General features: G+C 40.0%; 1 protein-coding gene across 5 annotated transcripts in view; it reads left to right on the forward strand.

Annotated features, from left to right (window-relative positions):
* Positions 1-22573, forward strand: part of PPARG (peroxisome proliferator activated receptor gamma) — a 54554-nt gene that overhangs the window by 25273 nt on the left and 6708 nt on the right. For 2 of the 5 annotated variants that reach the window (XM_083869425.1, XM_083869423.1), the window contains exons 2-7: positions 6572-6762; positions 7695-7922; positions 9998-10167; positions 13217-13355; positions 17992-18191; positions 21498-21948. In XM_083869425.1, coding sequence (XP_083725551.1) covers positions 7703-7922; positions 9998-10167; positions 13217-13355; positions 17992-18191; positions 21498-21948 — 1180 coding nt within the window. In that variant the 5' untranslated portion in view covers positions 6572-6762; positions 7695-7702. Of the gene's footprint in view, positions 1-5757; positions 5825-6571; positions 6763-7694; positions 7923-9997; positions 10168-13216; positions 13356-17991; positions 18192-21497; positions 21949-22573 lie in introns of all 5 variants that reach the window. The other 3 variants (XM_083869426.1, XM_083869422.1, XM_083869424.1) reach the window with 2 other exon arrangements.

A 22573-nucleotide genomic window follows, 5' to 3' on the forward strand; every position in this document is an offset into this window, starting at 1 on the left:
CATTAACAAATGAAAATGGGATGGGAGGATTTGTAGCGTATCTGAGTAGCCCGTGGCATTTTTCAACTCCTTTCTCATTTGCAATTATATTTACAAGGGTTTGTGTTGCTGCAAGGGTATAAAATGCTGCTGTTCCAAGCAGCCCAGGCCATTTGGTGTGAATTCCATAGAACAGAAAATATATTTCACACTAAACAGCTCTATTATTCCCTGAATGGGCTTTTCTTCCTTGTTTTCATTAACAACTGCCTCTTAAACATTGTGGTAAATTTTATGGACTGTGCTTTTAGTGAGCACAGCTTGTAGTTATAACTCAGCCATAGGAATCAAATACATTTCCTACTGATTTATGAGTTGCCTTTTTTTTTTTTTTGGCCTTTCCGAGTGTCTGGGTTTATACAGTTTCTCCTGGTGTTTTACTGTTCAGCCTCGCTGAGAGGAGGGATGGGTTTCCTCTCTTTTTGCCTTTTATTTGGCGTTTTGAAGGATGTGGTTGTCACCCTCTCCCCAGTGGGATTTCTGAGCCGTCCAGCACTGGTCAGACTGGGAGGTGGGACAGACAGGAGCATCCCCAGCTGTGTCTGGAGGTGTTTTTGGGGTTGTGCTGGCACACCTTCAACATTCCACTCAGCCCCAGGTCGCTGCTTTTCCTTCTCGCTCTGGGGATTTGGGCCCAGTGCTGGTTCTGCAGGTTGGGACAGTGGGTGGGAGAGGAGCCTTTCCCCAGCTCCTGCCCCTCCTACTCCCTGATTAACCCTTGAGCTGGGCTCCCCAGCCCTTCTGCCCTGGCCTGACCAATCCATTGGGTCCTGAGCCCTCCCCTTGCTTTATTCCTTAGAAACACAGAGGGTTCACTCCCTTCTTTCCAAAGCATATTCTCTATGTGGCATCTTTTGGGGGATTTTCATGGTAATTTGGACGTGTTAATTTTCATGTTAATTAATGAAAACATTAATTTTTTTTTTGGGGGGGGCCATTTCTAGGTGGCTTCAGAGCTGGACCTGAGGAAGGGAAAAGAAAATACTGTCTCTAGTCATGAAGTGCTTTTAAAATTAAAAGTTAAAAATGCCATTATCCATCATTTGTGAGCTCATCTTTTCACCAAGTTATTTTTTATCATGGGGCTATTTTGACACCCAATATCTGCTGGAGACACTGGGGATTCTTTGTTTTCACAGGTAAATTTTGCCATTCAACCTTTGCTAGAGACACTGGGTGTTCTCTTTGTTTTCACAGGTAAATTAAGGTGCAGGGAGCTTTAGTTTATAGTTATTTAATTGGAACAAAGCCATAAAATTTTGCTTCTTCAGTCCTATAGTGAAGTCAGTTTTTATTCCTGTAAATGTTTGTGATAAATTTGTGCTTGGAAAGGAAATTTTGGGGTCTGGTGAGGCAGCGGTGCCCCCAGGAGCGGCCTGGCAGGGGGAGCAACACTGTGAATTCAAAAACCCTTTGAATTTACCATCAAAAATTTCACAGTACTCACCTCTCAGTAGCCTGGACCCTTTTCCCACATCCACAGTGGTTTCTAATGTTTTATTTGTTTGGGAAATGCTTTGGGTAAATATTTTAATCCCATCAATATTGGTGTTCAGTGGGTTTGTCCATCATCACATCACTGAAACACATTTTCTGCCCTGAATTCTCACAATGTTTTGAGTGTGTGCCTGGATATATATATATATATATATATATATATATATATATATATAAAATCTTTAGATCTGTCATTTTTAACAACAAAAATTCTTTTAAAGATTTTTTTTTTAAGGACTTTTAAAGGAATTTTTTTAAAGCAAGGTTTCATAGGTTTTCTTGCTGTTATTTTGTTTTTCCTGCTGCAGTTGGCAGAGCAGTGATTTTGTCAAACCCAGAATCGGGGGCATCAGCCACCGGGGCTCTTTTTCCGTCCTTTTTTTTTTTTTTTTTTTTTTTTTTTTTTTTTTTTTTTGCTTGTTTGTTTGTTTAGGAGCATCGCTGGCTGTGCCAGCGGAGTTCTTGGAAAGAGGTTTAGTTTGGTTTGTTTTTTTTTTTTGTTACGTTGTGCTCCCTCTGCTGACTCTGCAGCAACAGGACACGGAGAGGTTCGGGTCCTGTGCCGGGAAACGGGGGGAAAATCGGGAATCTGCGGGCCAGGAATGTGTGAAACAACAACGGAAAACAGCTTTGAGTCATTGCTTGGGAGATAAAAAAATTCACAGTTTGGTTCATCCAAAAAACAAAATTCTCTGTTTTATACAAACGTTGTCTGTTAGATAAAGTCCATTATAGTGGCAATTAGTGAAAAATCGATAATTTTCGTTCTTGAGGAAGGGATCCCCTGAAGATTTAAAGCTTAGAGCTCCCCTGTACTCTGGGATAACCAGGAATATTGAAAATCTGTGGAGTAACCCCACACCTGCTGGAGAGGAGTGATGTTTGTGAGGAGCACAGAGAATGGAGGGCAGGGGGGGAAGGTGTTCTCTACAGGAAAAATAGAGAACTGGGACAAAAATTAGAGGGGTGGGGTTTTTGTTTTGTTTATTATTATTATTATTATTATTATTATTATTATTATTATTATTAGGGGGGGTTGGTGGGGTTTTTTGGTTGGGTTTTTTTTTGTTTGTTTGTTTAGTTTTGTTTTTTTGGGTTTTTGTTGGGGGTTTTTTTGGGGTTTTTTTGCCAGGAAAAAGCAAATGCAGTAAGATGTGATTTTTCTCTCAATAACCTGAATTTCAGTGATCCCTCACATCTGAGGGACCTGAGAGCAGCACAGATAAAATACTGCCCTGAGCTGCTCCACCATTGGCACCCAGAATTTCTGTGTCAGGGGCAGGGAGAGAATTGAGCTATTGCAAGGGGAATGCCAGGGGGTTATCACAGTGAATTGATCTCATTATTAATTATTAATAACCAATAGTTTAAAGGGCCTGCTCCCTTTTTATAGCCCTTCTGCAGCCCTCCCCTCTCAAAGCTCAGTGCAGGGTGTAACTCAGTGGATGTGGTGTCATCCCTTAGGGAGATCTGTTTGTTGCAAGGCACACAGAAAATTATTGTTATTGTTAAAATTATTGTGTTATTATTGCTCCAAACAGATAAATAAATTTAATCTATGGGGCATCAAGCTGCCCCTTCACCATCTATGAGTTTTTCCTAAAAGCTGAGAAAGATTGTGTGATTTTAACCAACTGATGTAGGACATTATTTCACAGAGCTGCCTTAATTAAATTAATTGGCAAAAGCCCCATTAAGTCCTGCAGGACTTGTGTATGAGTTTACTTGACAAACTCTGACACATTTATACACGGGAGGAAATCCAATCTATTCTATGGAATTTGTTTTCATTAAGAAAATCCCCACATCATTATTTAGCTCACTTATCAATTTGTCCATATTTCTACCTGCCCGTGTCATGTCATTGATTTTAATGATGTTGATTTTAATTTTAATAATGTTGCCTTGATTTTAATAATTTTTCCAAGCTGAAAATCTTCACCTATTCATTTTTCTCCTCTTATTTTCTGTAACTCCTGTCAGTTGGGATGTTCTGGTTGCTTCATTAAATACCTGTAGGGTCATATTTTGGTAGTTTTGTCTGGAAAGAGCGTGTCTAGAATGCAGCACAACAGGCCCTTCAGGTTACCTGAGCACAGGTAGTGTTTATGGTAAAGAGCAGCTCGTGTTCCAGGATGTTTTTCATACCATGGCAATCTCCTCTGGCAGATTTTATGTTTTCCTGGTAGGAGAAATGCAGGGAATAACTGTCTGAGGAGCTGGAGAGCAGCTCAATCAGGGGATGGGGTGATTAATGAGAGGAGATTTCTGCCTATCAGGATAACCAAGGGTGGCTGTGCCAGCTGAGTTCAGTGCCTTGGGTTCCTCCACATAACCCTGAGCAGTTCCACAGGAGATTAAACACAGTGAGGGCACTTAGAAAGCTCCATATCTCAGAATTAAATGTCATCTCAGCAGCTTTATCTCTTTCACTCCTGCACTTCTGGAGGATTCAATGTCCAAGCTCCTCCATCTGACTTCTCCAATTACACCTCTGCTGCTGTTCTGCACACAAAATCTTCACAGTCAGATGAATACTGGCTCAGGAGGAGTTTTGCACACCAAAATCTCCTAAATCAGAGAAATACTTACAGATCTATTACCTGGAGGTCACACAAGCAGCTGTGAGTTATAAAAGCTATATACTATAGCTATATTATATTTTATATACTATACTATACTATATATATATATACGCACACTATATCCTCTGGTCTGTTCATTGGACTCGTCCACTGGATTTTTTAAATCTTGGTTGTTGGGGGTTTTTTTGGTTCTTTTAAAACCATGAGAAGACTACAATTAGTTATTTTGGGGTGTTTTTTTTCCAGAGGGAAATGTCGTTCCTCTTTCCTGGGGAGGGAAAAAGATGAAGGACCCAGCAAAAAATCAAGCTACATGCAAAATAGGAGTGTTTGTAAAATATAACCTTTAAACGTAGGAACAGTCTTCTCATTTTGGTTTTCAATAATACAAGAATAAAAATAGCACGGGAAATGCTTCATTCATTTTAATATCTCTAATATAAATTCACCTGAAAATTGAAATTAATTGTTTCTACTGTAACAGGAAATTTTGTTAAATTGAACAAGATACCTATCATTTGCTTAGATCACATGTGAAGGTTGGAACTTTAAAGCTGGAACAAGATGCTTTGTGTTTTATACCCCAAACCTGAGCAAGCCTGGAAATTCTCATCCTTCAAGAACGCTTATGAACAATATAACTCTGGGATCTTGACAGTCCTGGGACATTAACCTCTGGAAGGGGTGGAGTTTATAGGCTTTTGACTAAAGATTTGTAAATGGCTGCTGGCTCCATAATCAGATTTTATTACCTTACAGCAGAAATTAGATTAGGGCAGAATTACTCTATGACTTGCAGTAGCTGATAAGTGCAGCCACAATTCCCTGGTTTTCTCTTCATATCATGTGTGTGATTTGGACAGACACAGAGAAGAAAAAAAAAAAATTAGTAGGGGAAAACCAGCATGCATGAAACCAAATCCCTTCTATTCAGCAATGCTTAAAACAACAGGTTACTCGTTAATTATTTAATTTAATTTTGTTTATCCTAAAACATAATAAAAACCTAAACCATCACCGTTCTAGGCTAGAAATCCTTTTACCACGAAACCACTCTGGCATTTCTTAGGAGACTTTGCTGAAATGATTTGGCTGTGCTGGCTGGGGAACAAGATTTCTGATAAGGAATTACTGCAGGCTCTGAGATTTTGGAGCTTTGTGTGTGCCAAGCCAAGACCTCTGGACTCCCCTGCTCACCCGAGTCTTTCTGAGCTGTGAGATTCCTGTGCATGGGGAAGTTCTTGCACACTCTGGGTTGTAATGATGCAATAGTTTCCCAGATTTAGTCATCATCAACTTCTCCAGAACATCCTGAATCCAACTTATCTTTTGTTATTCCTAACTTGCATCCTCATAAAGATAAATTGCTTCTAACCCTTGGCTAAATTGCTTCTAAAACCTTACCTCTTTAAAACCATGATTCAAGCCCAGCCATGGGCTGAGTGCAGTGAAATCCAGCCCAGCTCTCACTTGCTTTTCAGCTCACAGGGGTTTGCAAAATGAAGCTTCTTGACCTGAGAAGACAAAGTGATGTGGTCTTGAGATCGGGAGAATATTTTTTGATGGAGAATGCAGGAAAACTGTTGATTTTTTCAGTGAGCTCCTCTCTCCTCAGTGGGTTGTCCTTCCCTTTCAGCAGGAGCTGAAGCTCTCCAGGTGCTGCCTCAGAGCAGGGAGGTGTCTGTGCCAGGGCAGCTGTGCCTGTGAGTCCTTCTGCCTTTTGATAATTTGGTTTTCCAGTTATTCCTTGTCCACACAGCAGCCTGGGAATTCCTGGGATGGACCTGAGCTCTAACTGGGAATGTGTAGCCATCCTTCACCCTTGAGAGAAAGCTCCACTAGAAAGCTCATAACCCTTGATGGCACTTGCTTAAAACAATATAAACCAATTTAAAACGTCTCTTGAATTTTGTATGTTTCTAAAGATGTGTCTGGTCATTACAAGGAATGGGCTCTGAAAAAGGAGTCTGTTCTGGTTTGTTGTTTCATTGGGAAATATGTTTGGGGAAGACTTCTCCCAGTGTTGATGGCCGGGGATTTGCACTTTGTGCTCACAGAAAATGTTAGAGAAGCTCCTGAGTCGGAAGGGACCCACATGGATCATCAGTCCAGCCCTTGATCCTGCACAGACACCCCAAAATCCCACCCTGGGCATCCCTGGAGCTCTGGCAGCCTCGGGGCTGTGCCTATTCCCTGGGCAGCCTGGGCAGAGCTCTTGGCTTGAGCCCTGGGCTTGAAACTTGACAATTTGGGAGGTAACACACAACACCGAGGTACCCTGACAGGCTGTCATGTATTTTTACTTGTGGCAATTAGAAATCCTGTTGTTTCCTCACTTTCACTAAGGATAACATCCCTAATATCCTGTCTAGTGGGATCAGGGGGTGGTTGAGGTGCAGCAGCTCCTCTTTGTTCCCTCTGCAATGAGCATCTCTCTTCTCAAATTTCAGAATTAAAAAGATCCCTCCCAGCCTTTGTTGTCAAAGTCAGGCAGAAGAACTGGAGGGTTGTGCTGGGAGTCCTAAAAGTGGGAAGAATGCTGGTGGCATTCCTGAGGGACAGAAAAAAGAAGTTCAGCCATTTCTGGCCACTGGGATTTCAGCAGAGCTGGTCACAGCTTCACTCACCTGCCAAAAACAGGGTGAGCTCCAAATTCTGCAGCACCTCTGTTCCAGTATCTTCATTTTGCAACAGCACTTTTGGCTCTGTGACAGGGCAGTTTTGATTCAAAGCAGATCAAATCAAAGTTTCTGTTATCTGGAGGTTAAAGGCCACTCACTCGATTGGGTCTAAAGTCCAAATTAAACAGCCAAAGTGACCAAGCTATTTTAGCTCTGAAACATCTCTTCTATTTTTAGGGTTAGAATGTTCTTTTTATAAATTGTGGAAAATTAAACACAGACACTGGTTATAAAATGGCCTTTGCACTTGCTGTAACTTACAAACTTTTTCATAATTGAAGTCTGTCTATATCAAGGATTTTAGTTCACTTACTGTAACTTACAAACTTTTCCATAGTTGAAAGATGTCTAAGTTAAGGATTTTGGTTCAGATATCTGTCAGGAGAGGACTTGGAAAAACATTTCATGTCTCAATCTAAATTTACTCAATTTGCAGAAGATATTTTGCAAATAGAAGTTTCTTATTTGTTTACTGCTTTCAAGGTTTGTGTGGATATATACGGAATTTGAAAAGTCATAACTTGCATTTCCTTGATCCTTGGGTTCAAGCCTGGGATGAAACTTTTTGGCAAACTTGGATGAGCACAGTTTTCAAATATTTCTGATGGTTTGGAGGAAAACCACGATTATTTAATACCAGCTATTTTGGGGTTTTTTTCCTTAATATAAAAATCTTTGAGATTTTCAGGCACTTGGGAAGAATGGTGCTTAGAAATTGCAAAAAATGAGAATTATTTGTGGAAGGCTTTTAATTTTGTTGATGTGCGTGCTATGGAGAGATGGAGTTAAGGGTTTCGTCTCAAGCCTGTGAAGATGGGACATTTGGACCTCAGCTTGGGGCTGAACAAATTTGGGATAAATTCTCCAAATGTCTTCTTCTTCTTCTTTGCAGGGGTTACAATGGTTGACACAGAAATGCCGTTTTGGCCCATGAATTTTGGAATCAGCCCCGTGGATCTGTCAGCCATGGACGAGCACACACACTCCTTTGACATCAAGCCCTTCACCACCGTCGACTTCTCCAGCATTTCCTCCCCGCACTACGAGGATCTGCCCCTTGCCAGAGCTGAGCAGTCAGGCCTGGATTATAAATATGATATCAAACTTCAGGATTGCCAAAGTAAGCTTTACCTTTTCTGAAGGGTTTCCCTCCATTCCCCGGAATGTGTGCGAGCGGCAAATTTGGGTTTAGAATTCATGGATTTGGAATTCAGATCATCAGCAGGGATGTCCTTGCAGGGCAGAGAGAAAAGAGGGAAGACCCATAGCAGACCTTCATCCTGCCAGAGCAACAGCTGGAGCTTAGGAAAGGAATCCTAAAGTATCCAAAATTACATTTTATTAGACACAGGAAGCCCCCCGTTGTCTCCTGTGTGTAGCTTGAAGCTCAGTGCCCACCATGCAGAATAAACACCCTGAATGTTGAAGAATGCCCGGCATAGAGAGCATTTGAATTATTAATATGTGCAGCTTTTAAATTCCCATCAGCCTCAGGAATGGATGGAGTAGAAATACTGGCTCCACCTGAGCCACAGAATTGTTACAACTCCATCACAGCTCCTGGATTATTTACTTGCTGTGAAACATTACACTAAATTACACTAAATCCTCCTTTTAGGAAAGGAAGTGACCTGTTCCTAAATAAATTGTTACCGCATTCCTGCTCAGGGTAGGAATGTGAGGTTGCTGTGCCTGGAACTCTTTTGAGGATCCACTTCTGCTTAGATCTGACCTCACTTTTATTTGTATTAATCTATACAAGGACTCTTTCAGGGAATTCCTGCTGGGGAAATTGGTGGTATTTAATTTTGCAGTATCTCTGCACTACTACTGTAATAAATGAATGGACATTTTTCTACCTCGTCACTTATTTTTCTTTTCTTTAATTAGAAATATTCATAACGCTTTAATACCAAGTAGTTTTAAAGAGTGCAGTAGAGTTTAGATGCCATAAATCCTCCTCATCTTTACTCTAGATAATTTCTTCCCAGTTTATAAAGGAATAAATCTTTCTAGTTTGTATAGTATTACCAGTCTGGAAAAATAAAAATATTCACCTTCTTTAATGCTCTCTTACATCACTCTTGATGTAATGCAACACTCAAATGTCACAGCTCTCTCGATGACCAGTGATGATTGATTTAAAGACATCAGATTTGCTTCTTTGAGCTCGTTCAATTTCAGAAATTGCTCTCTCAATTAGAAACTTTCAGAGGAGAAAATTTATCTCTAAACTGCACCTGAAGTTCAACAGGTTTCCCCAGGAGAGAGCTAAATTTCTTGAAATATCCAATATTATTTTATCTCATATATATATATATAATTGAATAACATATTATTCAATATATAGCTCTTTTAGACACTTGAATGTGTTTTAAACTAGATTAGACACTCCAGCCCATCTCTTGTAGGAGTTTTCAACACCTTAAAGGAGTAAACCAGGTAGACACTGAGTAAAGCCTGAGTTCTCCGTACATGTACTGAAATACATTAACACAAATAAAACTGAATTCATACAAATATTAATACAATATTAATACAAATGAAACTGAAAGGCATGAATATAAATGTACTGAAATAAATACAAATGTACTGAAATGCATTAATTTTTAATATCCCTTTATTTAAACCATTCCACACCACAGAGCTGAAAGCTGGATCTGCATTGCACTTTCTCCATCAGGATCTGCCCCTTCCAGCTTTTCCAGCCCCTGAAATGCAGCTGCAGCTCCTTTTGCAGCCTTTGCCTGCTGCTGGCTTTGCTGTGCAGCAAATCCCAACATCCCAACATCCCTGGGATGCCTTGTGGTTATTACTCACTGCTTCCTCCAGCAATCCATAAATCTAAAATAATTTATTCTATGAAAAGAATAAATCCTATGTCTATGAAATTGTAAGACAGGAATGCTTGATTCGTAACGCTCCTTGCTTTATAATGAAATGTTATATTTAAAATATACCTTAGAATGAAATGTTCTATTTAAAATACATTTGGGCCCTGAGCACCTTTTCTTTTGATGGGATGGAGTCTCCTGCCAGTGGGATTCCAGATCCTGAAGCTGCTTTTGCAAACCTCAGCTCTCAGGAGCAGCCCCAGAACAGAACCATTCCCTGCTGGTGTTCAGGATAATTTGATATACAGGACACCCGAGTAACTGTGAAAAATCAGAGTTTATCACCTCACTCTTCCCACAGGTGCCATCAAGATGGAGCCTCCCTCCCCACCCTACTTCTCAGAGAAGGTTCAGCTGTACAACAAACCTCACGAGGAGGCGACCAACTCACTGATGGCCATCGAGTGCCGTGTCTGCGGGGACAAAGCCTCTGGCTTCCACTACGGCGTGCACGCCTGCGAGGGCTGCAAGGTGAGCTCAGAAACAGCATCCCCTCAACATTTCACACCATTTTCATCTCAATAACCACTTGGTAAAATCACATTTTTGAGCATTTAAAAAAAAAAAAGTTAATTTCTTTACATAATTTTTCCTGCCTTTTTCTTATTGATCTATTCAAATTTTTTTGTGCAGTGAGTGCTGCAAGGTGAGCTCACCAAAGAGCGTCTCCCTCAACATTTGGCATCATTTTCATCTAAATAACCACTTGGTACAATCATTCTTTCAGGCTTTTTTTTTTGGTTGTTTTTTTTTTTAAAGTCAATTTCTTTATGTCAGTTTTCCTCATGTTTTTCTTATTGATCTATTAAAATTTTCTGTGCGAGGTGCACGCCTGCAAGGGGTGTAAGGTGAGCTGCCAAAACAGCACCCCCTCAACATTTCACACCATTTTCATCTCAATAACTTCTTGGTAAAATCACATTTTTCAGCTTATTTTTTTTTAATAGTCAATTTCTTTATGTCAACTTCTTTACATTGATTTTCTCGCATCTAAGTTACGGCTTAATAAGCAGGAGGTTTTTAAAACCCAGCTTGCTTTTTTCTTCTTGCTTTCTTCAACATTTGGCATCATGTTCATCTAAATAACCACTTGGTAAAATCACACTTTTACACTTTAAAAAAAAATAAACAAGCACAAATGTCAATTTCTTTACATTGGTTTTCCTGTGTATAATTTATGGCTTAATAAGCAGGAGTTTTTTAGAACCTAGCTTGCTTTTTTTCTTGTTGATGTTATTGATATATTCAAATTTTTTGTGCATGCCTGTGAGGGCTGCAAGGTGAGCTTAGAAAACAGCATCCTCCTCAACATTTCACACCATTTTCATCTCAATAACCACTTGGTAAAATCACATTTTTGAGCATTAAAAAAAAAAAAAAAAAAAGTCAATTTCTTTATGTCAATTTTCCCCACATTTTTCTTATTGATCTATTCAAATTTTTAGTGCGGCAAGGGCTGCAAGATGAGCTCACAAAACAGCATCTTCCTCAACATTTTGCATCATTTTCCTCTAAATATTCGCTTGGTACAATCATTCTTTCACGCCTTTTTTTGGTTTTGTTTTTTTTTTTTAAGTCAATTTCTTTACGTCAGTTTTCCTCATGTTTTTCTTATGATCTATTCAAATTTTTAGTGAGGGATGCACACCTGCAAGGGCTACAAGGTGAGCTGCCAAAAAAGCATCTTCCTCAACATTTCACATAATTTTCATCTAATAATCATTTGGGAAAATCACTTTTTTGAGCTTTTTTTTTTTTAAAAAAAAACAATTTCTTTTTGTCGATTTCTTTATGTCAGTTTTCCCCATGTATAATTTGTGGCTCAATAAGAAGGAGGTTTTTAAAACCTAGTTTGCTTTTTTCTTGTTGCTTTCCTCAATGTTTGGCATCATGTTCATCTAAATAACCACTTGGTAAAATCACACTTTTGAGCTATTTTTTAAGGAAAAAAAGTCAACTTTTTAATGTCAATTTCTTTATGCCGATTTTCCCGTGTTTAAGTTATGGCTCAATAAAAGCAGGAGTTTTTTAGAGCCTAGTTTGCTTTTTTTCTTTTTGGTGTTATTGATTTATTCAAATTTTTTGTGCATGCCTGTGAGGGCTGCAAGGTGAGCTGACAAAACAGCATCTCCCTGAAGGTTTGGCATCATGTTCATCTAAGTAAACATTTGGTAAAATCACACTTCTGTGCTTTTTTTTTTAAAAAAAACCCCAAATGTCAATTTTTTACATCGATTTTCTCTGCATAAAATTTATAGCTTAATAAACAGGTAAAACCTGCTTGCTTTTTTTGACCAACTTTTTTTTTTTTAAACCTAGCTTGCTTTTTTCTTGTTGGTGTTATTGATCTAGTCAAATTTTTTGTGCATTTTTTCTCCTTTTTTCCATCATGCAAGCAGATTTCATTCCTGCTGCCTTGAAGGTCATGTGCAAAAAATCTGAATTTTTAGAATGCACCCAGAGCAAATTCATGCCCAACTCGAAAACTTTGAGCCCAAATTAAAATTCAGGCTCTGTTATTGCCATTAATTCGAGTTTCTTTACCCATTTCACACATTTTAGTGAGCACAGAGAAGTCTGATGGCATTGAGGAATGTGCTTTCTGCTTTAAAACCCCACAGATTTTTTAATGTCAGTGATATTTAGGGTTTATGACATGTAAAGGACAAACGAATGGTGTAAAAAATTGCAGTCCTCAAGAATGAGAGAAGAAATGTCAGAGAATTAAATTATTAATAATTCATCGAGTTCAAAGAGAAACATTAGTGTTTAATGTGAAATTCCCGTCTTGTCCATCTTCAGCATCCTGAGGGAAAGAACTAAAAGGAAAGAACCAATCCAGAGCTTAAATAAAATTCTTAGCAATTAATTAGGAACATACATAAAGCAATAAGTACAAAGTACATTATTTAAATTACAGTTAATTATATAAATAAAAGCTGGCATTATGCTTTTACTGTTACTAGCCCCCATGAGGAAAAAATAATTTTTACAAGGACAAAAGGGTGATAACTCTAGATAAACTTTTTAAATTAATTATGACTGATCCAAAAAAGCATCTTCAAGCCGTCAAAAGAGAAATAACCCAGAACCATTTTCATTTACTAGAAACTGAAGGGTTGTTGGCAGAATTTTTGGTTTGTCATTGTTTACAACCAATTTTCTACATTGGTAGTGAACTTTACATTTTGAAAATGTCATGTTTGGTTGGTAATAATTGTCCCACGAGCAGTGGGACGAACGGAGCTTTGCTTCCTTTGGAGTTGTGCTCTTAAATTACATCCCTTATGTCCTTTAAACCTCGCTGATTCCTTAAATCTTCTCCAGCTTTTGGAGAATTTTATCCCTCTATCAAACTGCAACAACAGATTAGAGCAGAACAGGAGCAGAGAGGAGGTAACAGGAGTTTGGTTCCTTTGGAAATCCACCTGGCAGGTGTTGTGGGTGGGTGGAGAAGGGCCAGCGTGGCCCTGGCAGTTCCCTGCATCCTTTCCCATGGGTTTTTTTCTGTCTCCTGCAGGGCTTTTTTCGAAGAACAATCAGGTTAAAGCTCATTTACGACAGGTGTGACCTGAACTGCCGGATCCATAAGAAAAGCAGGAATAAATGTCAATACTGCAGGTTTCAGAAGTGCCTGGCCGTTGGGATGTCACACAATGGTGAGTGCATGTGGAGTTTTGAGTTTCCAGCTGGGAAACAGCGTGGAACATCAACACAGCTGCTGAGTGTGCTGCTGGAATGCCCACATCATCACAGAGATTGCCCTGGCTATAGGAGCCTCTCAGTGATTTGAGATGGCTTTAACACCAGAATCAGACAGGTGGAGATTGGCTTTCCTTGCTTTATTCTATAATGTGACATGAGTTGGTTTCACTCTCCATCATTCCTGCTCATTGGTGGTTCCTCCTGAATACATTCCTTGGGTAATTGCTGTTTCTTCCTGAATGAATTCCTTGTGTTTGCTGCTATTTTTCACTTCACTCTCTCATTTTCTGACCAGACCCTTTTGCCTACTGGAGCTCAAGATGCCTTTCCTGGAAGCCAAAAATTTAATTGTGAAATATGGATTAGAGAATCTGAAGCTTTGTGAATAACAGCAGCTTGAATTTGCTGCCCAGGTCACTTACCAAGGGCTGTTGGCATCACTGAGTTAGCTCTTCTCATCCTGAAACACAACAGATTTGAAATGAAAATACTCATTTTCATGAATTGTACGCTTTTAAAAATCTCTGTCCTGCTCCTTCCTGGGACACCCATATCTGTGGTTGCCTTCTTTACCATAAGTAAAGGCACAAAGAATAGCACAATGCTGCTCTAGAAGAAAATCCCTCTGAACTTTAAAATTAACAGAGCAATTCATGTGGAAATAGTTACGAATGTTTGGGCAGAAGGGACATAATGAAGATTCTTTGTTGCCTTGCTTTGGCAAAGCCCAGTAAAAACAGGAATTAAATGTCATAACATAGAGACTTATGTAATTCTAAGGGTAAAGAATTGCAAACACGACTGGGAAAATAATTTCTCTGTGGTTTTTTTAGAACTTTCATTATTTTCAATATAAAAAATGAGTGTGCTGTCCCCAAGAGGAAAGCTGGACTGTGGTTTGTAAAGTTAATACATGCACTGAATATAAATTGGTCTGGGAAATGTTTTGCTAATACAAAATATGGTTTTCAAATTCCTGGGATGCAACAGTAACACTTAAAAATAAATGTAATTTTGAAATGCTACTGTGGGTATTTTTATAGTAATTCAGGAAGGGTTTTTATTATTATTATCATTTTCAAGGTGCATGCCAAATTCTGCCCTGGCCTGGCAGCTCCCAGTTGTGTCCATGGGCAGTTCCATCAGGAAGGGATGGCCCAGACCATTCTCTCTGCCTTACAACACCTAGAACAGCTTTAAAATTCACATTTCACCTGCATTTTCCCCTCTTTGGCCACTGCCCAGGCAGAAGCTGTGGCACCAACAAGGTTCTGGGAGTTGGGGAAGGCAGGAAAAGGGCAAAGCCATTTCCCCCAGGGCTCCAAGGAACATTTTCCTTTGCTCCAACCAGGAGTTCTCCCAACAAGGACTCGGTGTTTCTGTTCAAACTTTGCCTTCTACACTGGCCTTTTTTATTTTGCCCGCTCTGGTACGTTGCCTTGCACAAAACACCCTCACTCCGTCATAACTTATAAATTAATTTATAAAAAAAGAGCTGAATGTCAGCTTTGAGGACCCAGCAGCATAAAGAAATGCAACGTTGGAGGTGTTCCTACCCAGGCTCCTACCCTAAGCCAGCAGAACTTTAATATTCTAAATATTCTTTACATTTTCTGTAAATTGGAGGTAGAACCAGAGGATTTCACCAATGACATTGAGACACATTTTGATGTTACGTCTCTAGATTACACTTCTGCCACTTGGGGAGGGAAATTATCAGAATTTGAAGTGCTTTGGAGCAGAATGTGGGTTATTTGTGCCTGAGGGTTCCAGCCCATGCCTGCCCTTGTGTAGATGTATTATTGCAAAATGATCAGGACAAAAGGGGCACTGCAAGGAGACACTCAGCAGCTACAGCCACATTTTTTCACGTAGAAATGCTCCATAGCACTTGGCTAAAGGTTAAAAAAGACAGTGCTGTTCTCATGCTTGGAATATTGTTTTCCTTTCCTTCTCCGGCCACAAGTGCTGCTCTGGGCTTAACCCTGAGTTGTGCAGATTTTGTTCTGAAGTGCCACCGAGCAGAAAAAAAGGTTCTTTTTAGTATTAAAACGTCACTTATTTTGTTCTCTTCTGCTAAAAGTACTGCTGGTATTATCCCAGCTACTGGAATGGAAAAAAAAGAAGAACACATGGCCATGTCTTTGTCATCAGTTCTGGGAGCAGGGGATTGCTCAACCTGGGCACATCTCCACTAAAACCAGCCAGGTGTCCAGCCTGCCTTTACCCTGTGTTTTCTAATATGACAAACTGTATTTCTGGGCTATTTGGGCTCTCCTTATGCTCAGGAATAATCCAGACAATCAGAAGAGCAGTGCCCTGCAGAACAGTCCATAAAAAGATCATCTTTTTTTACCTATAACTTCTCCAAGCAGTAAAAGCTGGGGTGAGGATAAATGTTGCAGTTCTTCCCCAGAAAGCCCAAGGACAGGATGCAGCACGAGGGGCTGACTGTGCTCACTGCTGGCTTTCTGTCTCTGCTTTCTGTTTGGAGAATGCTGGAAATGCAAGGAGAAGGAGGAACTGCCAAAGGAATGGGAGAAATCCACGTCCCAGCTGCAAGATCCTGCCCAAACCCTCACAGTCTGGCACTGCTGGGAGAGGAGCTGCCCCCTGAGCCCCTCTCGGCTCCCAGAGCTCTCCCAGTGCTTTTCCCACCCGCAATGATCCCTCCCCAGGGTCTCCTTTTCCCAGACCAACCTTTGGAAGTGGCATCATCATCATCATCATCATCAGTCCCTCCTTCTCCTCTCATCCAAAATCCCCTTTTCCGAATTCCTCCCATAAATCTCTCACTGCCTGACCCCTCCCTGATTTTTGTCTCAGCCCCCTGGAAATGACAGTGACAAGGATTTTTACCTGCCAGGCTTGTCCCACAAAATTGATTTTGCCCCAGATTTTGCCTGCTTACACATTGAACAGAATCTGCTGCATCTCACCAATAAAATAAATTCCAAATAAATTCAGAATAATTTACTCTATAAAAAAATAGATCCTATGCCTATGAAAAAATAAATCCTAAATCTATGAAATTATAAGATAGGAATGCTTGATCCACAACACTCCTCGTTGTTAATGAATTGGTATATTTAAAATATACTTCAGAATGAAATGTTCTATTTAAAATACATTTGGGCCCTGAGCACCTTTTCTTTTGATGGGATGGAGTCTCCTGCCAATGGGATTCCAGGTCCTGAACCTGCTTTTGCAAATCTCAGCTCTCAGGGGCAGCCCCAGAACAGAACCATTCCCTGCTGGTGGCCAGGATAATTTAATATACAGGACACCTAAATAACTCTGAAATATCCAGCACATGTCACTCATAGAATGAGGCTGCTGAAAGAGGAGTTCAGTCATAAAAATAAACAGAAATAAGCAGAAACTTTGTTTCTACAGCCCTGAAATAAGAGAACAGATCAATAAATACAATATAGGAAAAATGGAGATGGGGGGATGTGTTCTGGCAGAATAATTTATTCTTGGGAAAAACAATGTCCTGTTTGCCCATCAACACATTGCAGCAAACTCCTGGAAAAGTGGCTGCTTGTTTCCAAAATAAACATCCCCAGTAAAATCATCTCTATATGATCCTAGCAGCACTTTTCCTTCATCCAAGGAACACACCAATCACTGAAAAAATATTCATAATATTTCTATTTCCCCCTAGGGCCAAAATGCAAACCTTGATATCTTCCTTCCGTTTTTTGTTTGGATGCTCTTTTGTTCTGTTTTGTTTTCGTAAAACAAAATAAATTCTGTTTACTGAAGCACCATGTGATAAATCAGTCTTGATTTTGATGGCTCATTTGAAACATTCTCCAGCCAGCCCCCATATGAATAAATAGTCTTGGATAGGAAGTCCATGGACGGAAAAGCAGGAGGTGCAGAGGAGATTTGAGCAATTTTGAGCTCATATGATGAGGTAGAGCCATTTCCTGGTTTTCCAATGCTGCACATCCATAGGGGTACCATGAGCAACTCAGCCTTTTCCACCTTTTTATTTCTGCTTCTTCCCCATTCCTTAACTCTTAAATTAACATTTTCTACCACGTGCTGCGTTAAATTCTGCTGGACTGTTTAGGAATTTATTCCTGCAAGGTGTGTGAGGGTTTTGTTTCTAAACAAATGAAGAATCTCAGATTCGTGCAGTGATTTGTCCAAAACAATTCAAGGCTCCTTGAAGTTCCCACCCTGAAGTTCCATAACCTTAATATCCTTATACTTTAAATACCTTAATACGTTATATCTTATGCCTTAATATCCTTATACCTTAATATCTTAAATATCCTTTGCGTTTTGTGTGGATTGGAGATAGAACCTGGGGGGTTTCACCAACAGCTGACTGGCAAATTTCTGCATTTCTAAGCCAGGTATTCTAATGGCCACAGAGGTGATTTCCTCTTTGAGATTTGTTTGTTTGCACTTCTTTAAAGCTGCTTTGCCCAAGTGACTGCAGCAAACTCTCTTTCCCTGCTTGGTCAACACAAAGCTTTAGGCACAAAAAGCGACAGAAAATCCAAATGAGGGGCAGAAAGGTGGCAGAAAAGCCACCTAAACGTGTTTTTTGTTTATAACTCTGGTGTTCCTCAGCCATCAGGTTCGGGCGGATGCCGCAGGCGGAGAAGGAGAAGCTGCTGGCCGAGATCTCCAGCGACATCGACCAGCTGAACCCCGAGTCCGCCGACCTGCGGGCGCTGGCCAAGCACCTGTACGACTCCTACATCAAGTCCTTCCCTCTGACCAAAGCCAAGGCGAGGGCCATCCTGACAGGAAAGACCACAGACAAATCAGTCAGTTCCCTCTTCTCTTTTGTTCCTTCCTTTTTTTCCCCCCCCAGTCAACGATTTGCCGAGCTGACTACGCTGTTAAAAAAAATTATAATACAGAACATTGAACCTAAAAAAGCCACCCTGCTTGGCTGTTACACGTCTCAAGCTGTGCCTGAAACACAGGAAATGTTTTTTGGATAGAATAAGTAAACATTATTTGAAAAAACTCCAAGTTCACCTAATCAAATACTTGAAACCGGGACAAGAATTTGAAGGTCACCTTGACCTTTTTGTATTCCCTGATCCTCTCTTCCCGTTTTCCTTCTCCTTGCCCGGAGGTTATCTCCCACACTATCTGGTTAAGGTGGCTCTCGAGCTGTCAGGAATTGCTGTTCCCTGAGGAATATTCCTTTTCCTAAGCGCCAAAAGATCCCAGGCTGAGCTGTGATGCTCGTTCTTGGGATGCTCTGATGAATTCCTGCTTTTCCCTGGGTTATCCCAGGCCACATCAGTGTTGGTGCAGTTGGGATTTTAGGAGAATGGACAGGAAAATCTTGGAAAAGGAAGGAACAGTGATAAGTGGGGCTTGTGGGTTGCCTTGGAAACTTCATTTGCAATGCATAAAAATCTGAAAATGCATTAAAAGTTTTAAAAATTTATAAAAAGCAAGAGGAGGATAAATAATATCTGGCCATTTTGGTAATAGTATTTTAATACCTAAAGAACAAAATAGCTTTCCAAAGCTTATAACTCTTAGCCTGATGTATTTTCTAGAATCATTGGTAGAGATTTTACTGTCAGGATTACAACAGAGACTGTATTTTATGTTCCTTAATCATTTCAAAGACAGCGAAGAACTCAGAGGTGTTTCAGGCTCCAAAAAGGTGTTTCGTCCTTTCCTTAAGGGCAATTAAAATAATAATTTTAGTGCTGTCCAGAAATTGGTTGTGCCCCTCACATAAAAGCTTTAGATGTGATAGGCACTTAGAATTTGAGTAAATTTTCAGCATGAAATATATGAAGTTTGAATTAGCTGAGTTTATTTATTCTGCAGAAGCTGATGTATTATGATGATTTATTCTGCAGCCTGCTCATGCCTGAAAGTTCCACCACTGCAATTCTCCCCCAGTAAATGTATAATTGCATCAATTAATCCTCCTTTTTCCTTGCAATTTTTTAAATGTTGGCACATTAGAAATAGCAACAAACCAGTAGACAGAATCCAGCTCTTCAGTGCTGCCAATTTTCAAGCCTTTTTTGAAAATACCACTGAAAGAGTGATACTCAGCATTTAATGGTTACAACCTTCATGTTTTTATCAATGGATTTGGTGCTCTGGAGTAGCAAAGTGTTTACTATGGGCACAGTTTAAATTCATGTTATTTTTTAGTTGCTGTATGATCTGAAATAATTTTAAATGTTTGGATATTCCAGAGAGTATATCAAAACTAGAATGAGTCATTCATCATCTCCTGGGACATAAGATTCTACTCTCAAGTTCATCTGAACCTTTATATTTAAAAAAAAAATCTTCGGCTATTTTGAACTTTTTGTTGATTTTCATCTATCATGAATAGGCCAGTGGTGTAATATAGGCTTTCTAAAGCACATGGACATGGACTAATAATGACTTTTTCTTGTACTTGGTGCTCCAACTAGAAAGAAATTACCTACTAGAACCAAAATATGCATTTAAAAATCATCTTCTGCAGCCTTGTTACTCCTCTGTTCCACGTGTGTGCACATCCATATGTGCAGATAGGTATTTAATGGTTTTGCTGCTGCCAAAATGTCATTACCTGAAACATTCCTTCTCCTCCTGGCTTTTCTCAGTGCAGTGTGTTTGTTGTTTCAGCTTCACACTGAAATCCTCAGTGCAAGTGGGAAAATAATTTAATCCCTCACACTGTCCCTCCTGGAATGTCGTGGTCTGGAGCTGTAAATGCAAAACCATGAGAATCCCTATAATTGCAGGGTAGAATCTGCAATCATAAATTACCTTCAATTTTAAAATTTATCTCTTTAGTCTAATTGTTGGAGTACAATCCCTCGTTATTTTAATTAATTAATCAAGTATGTTAACAAACCTATTCAGATCAGTGGGATTTGTTCAGTGCCGCAATGAACTATTCCAGTCATTAATCCTCTGAGGGAAAGATTCCTCCTATGAATTTGAGAAATCCTCAACCACTTCTTTAAACCCAGGAGCTTCTTTTGCATATTCTGGAACAGATTGTTTCCAGATCCTAATGAAACTATTCTGGCACTACTTTTTCTAAGCTGCTTTCAAAATTGATTTGTTCCAGTTGAGTTTATTTCACAGTCAGCCTCATCCCTGTGTTCTGAATTGTGGTTTGTAGAATGGTATTTGTTTGTTATTTCCCAAAGACAAGTTGAGTGGGTTTAAATATATCCTAAAGTTGTTATTTTTAAAGGAGTTAACAGCAGAAGTTTGTGTTTATCAGATAACCAATACCATAAAGTTGATGTTACTTGCAGTGTTTCCTAGGATAGAACATGAAAGGAACATGAAGGTAAATACAGAAATCAAAATGGGAATGGTCTGTCTTTCTACAAAAAAAAGGAGGTTCTTTTACACTCATTAGATTCTCTTTAATAGAATTGTTATAATTCAGGTAAAAAGTAGTATTGTTTTAGTTAAACATTCCAAACTTTGAATTCTGGAACTACAGAACATTTTCTAAAATGAAAAGCAAACAAACAAAGGAAAAGGCGAAACTCTGGATACTTTAAAATAGTGTTCCTTTCCCCCCACCTCCCTTACTTGGCCTTTCTGTAAATCGTTTTAGCATTGTGAGGATATTTGTTTTTATAGGTTTAGGACAATTTAACTATTTGGGAGACCCTTGGTACGTTCCTCAGGACAATTTATTTTGAGAACCCTTGACAGGTTCCTCAGGACAATTTAACTATTTGGGGGACCATTATGGGTTCCTCAGGAAAATTTATTTGGGGGACCCTTGATAGGTTCCTCAGGACAATTTGACTTTTTGGGGAGCCCTTGATGGGTTCCTCAGGACAATTTAACTATTTGAGGGACCTTGATAGGTTCCTCAGGAAAATTTATTTGGGGAACCCTTGATAGGTTCTTCAGGACCTTTTTGGGGAACCCTTGATGGATTCCTCAGGACAATTTAATTATTTGAAGGACCCTTAATAGGTTCCTGAGGACCTTTCTGGGGAGCCCTTGATGGGTTCCTCAGGGATGTCTGAGGGGTGGCTGCTGAGCTCTCTTTGGGTCTCTCAGGAGCTGGGCGCTCTCGGAACGTCCATTTGGGAATAACCGGGATTTCCTTCTGTTTCCAGCCCTTCGTTATTTACGACATGAACTCTTTAATGATGGGGGAGGACCAGATCAAGTGCAAGCACGTGTCCCCCCTGCAGGAGGAGAACAAGGAGGTGGCCATCCGCATCTTCCAGCGCTGCCAGTTCCGCTCCGTGGAGGCCGTGCAGGAGATCACCGAGTTCGCCAAGAACATCCCGGGCTTCGTCAGCCTCGACCTCAACGACCAAGTGACTCTGCTGAAGTACGGGGTGCACGAGATCATCTACACCCTGCTGGCCTCCCTGATGAACAAGGACGGGGTTCTCATATCCGACGGACAGGGGTTCATGACCAGGGAGTTCCTGAAGAGCCTGAGGAAACCTTTTTGTGACTTTATGGAGCCCAAGTTTGAGTTTGCTGTGAAGTTCAATGCACTGGAATTAGACGACAGTGACCTGGCAATATTTATAGCTGTCATTATCCTAAGTGGAGGTGAGTGCTCTCTTATTTATATGGGGGTTTACAGGATAGAATTGGCACTTTTAAGCCCTGCCCAAATAGCACTGCAGGGTAGGAGTGAGTGCATTTACACTGAGCTTTTCTAGTAATTTTCAAGTTTCCTTTTCATTGTTTGCCCTTTATTGGGTTTTGGACAGAAACTGAAAATGGGAATGCCCCGATATCAGTGATGGAGCTGGAAATGCCTGCTGAGTCATCAGCTCATTTAGGCAGAAAACAAAAATCAGGGCTGTCTTTTGGAAAACAGGAAGGGTGGAATTTCACTGGCAGGAGCTAAAATTCTGCAGGAGATTTTTTACATTTTTTTGAACCTGCTATTAGATTGTGTGGCTTTGCTAATTGAACACAAATAGCTTTGGCTCCAGCACAGTTCCAAAGGGACAGGTGGCATTGGGCTAACAGAGTTATGGTGCTTTTCATTGCTCTTTCATTTCTGCAAGGTTCTGTTTGCCTTTAGAAGGAAGGGGAAATGCATTTGTCAGGAAAATTACGGTCTCCTAAAAAAAACCCAACAGGAATTGTGTGTTTCTTCAGCTGCTCTGCTTTATCTTCATACATCCCACTTTGAGCAAAGCATAAACCTGCAATCCCAGGTGTC

This window comes from Zosterops lateralis (assembly GCF_965231275.1).
Source record: "Zosterops lateralis genome assembly, chromosome: 11".
In the NCBI taxonomy this organism is placed as follows: Eukaryota; Metazoa; Chordata; class Aves; order Passeriformes; family Zosteropidae; genus Zosterops; species Zosterops lateralis.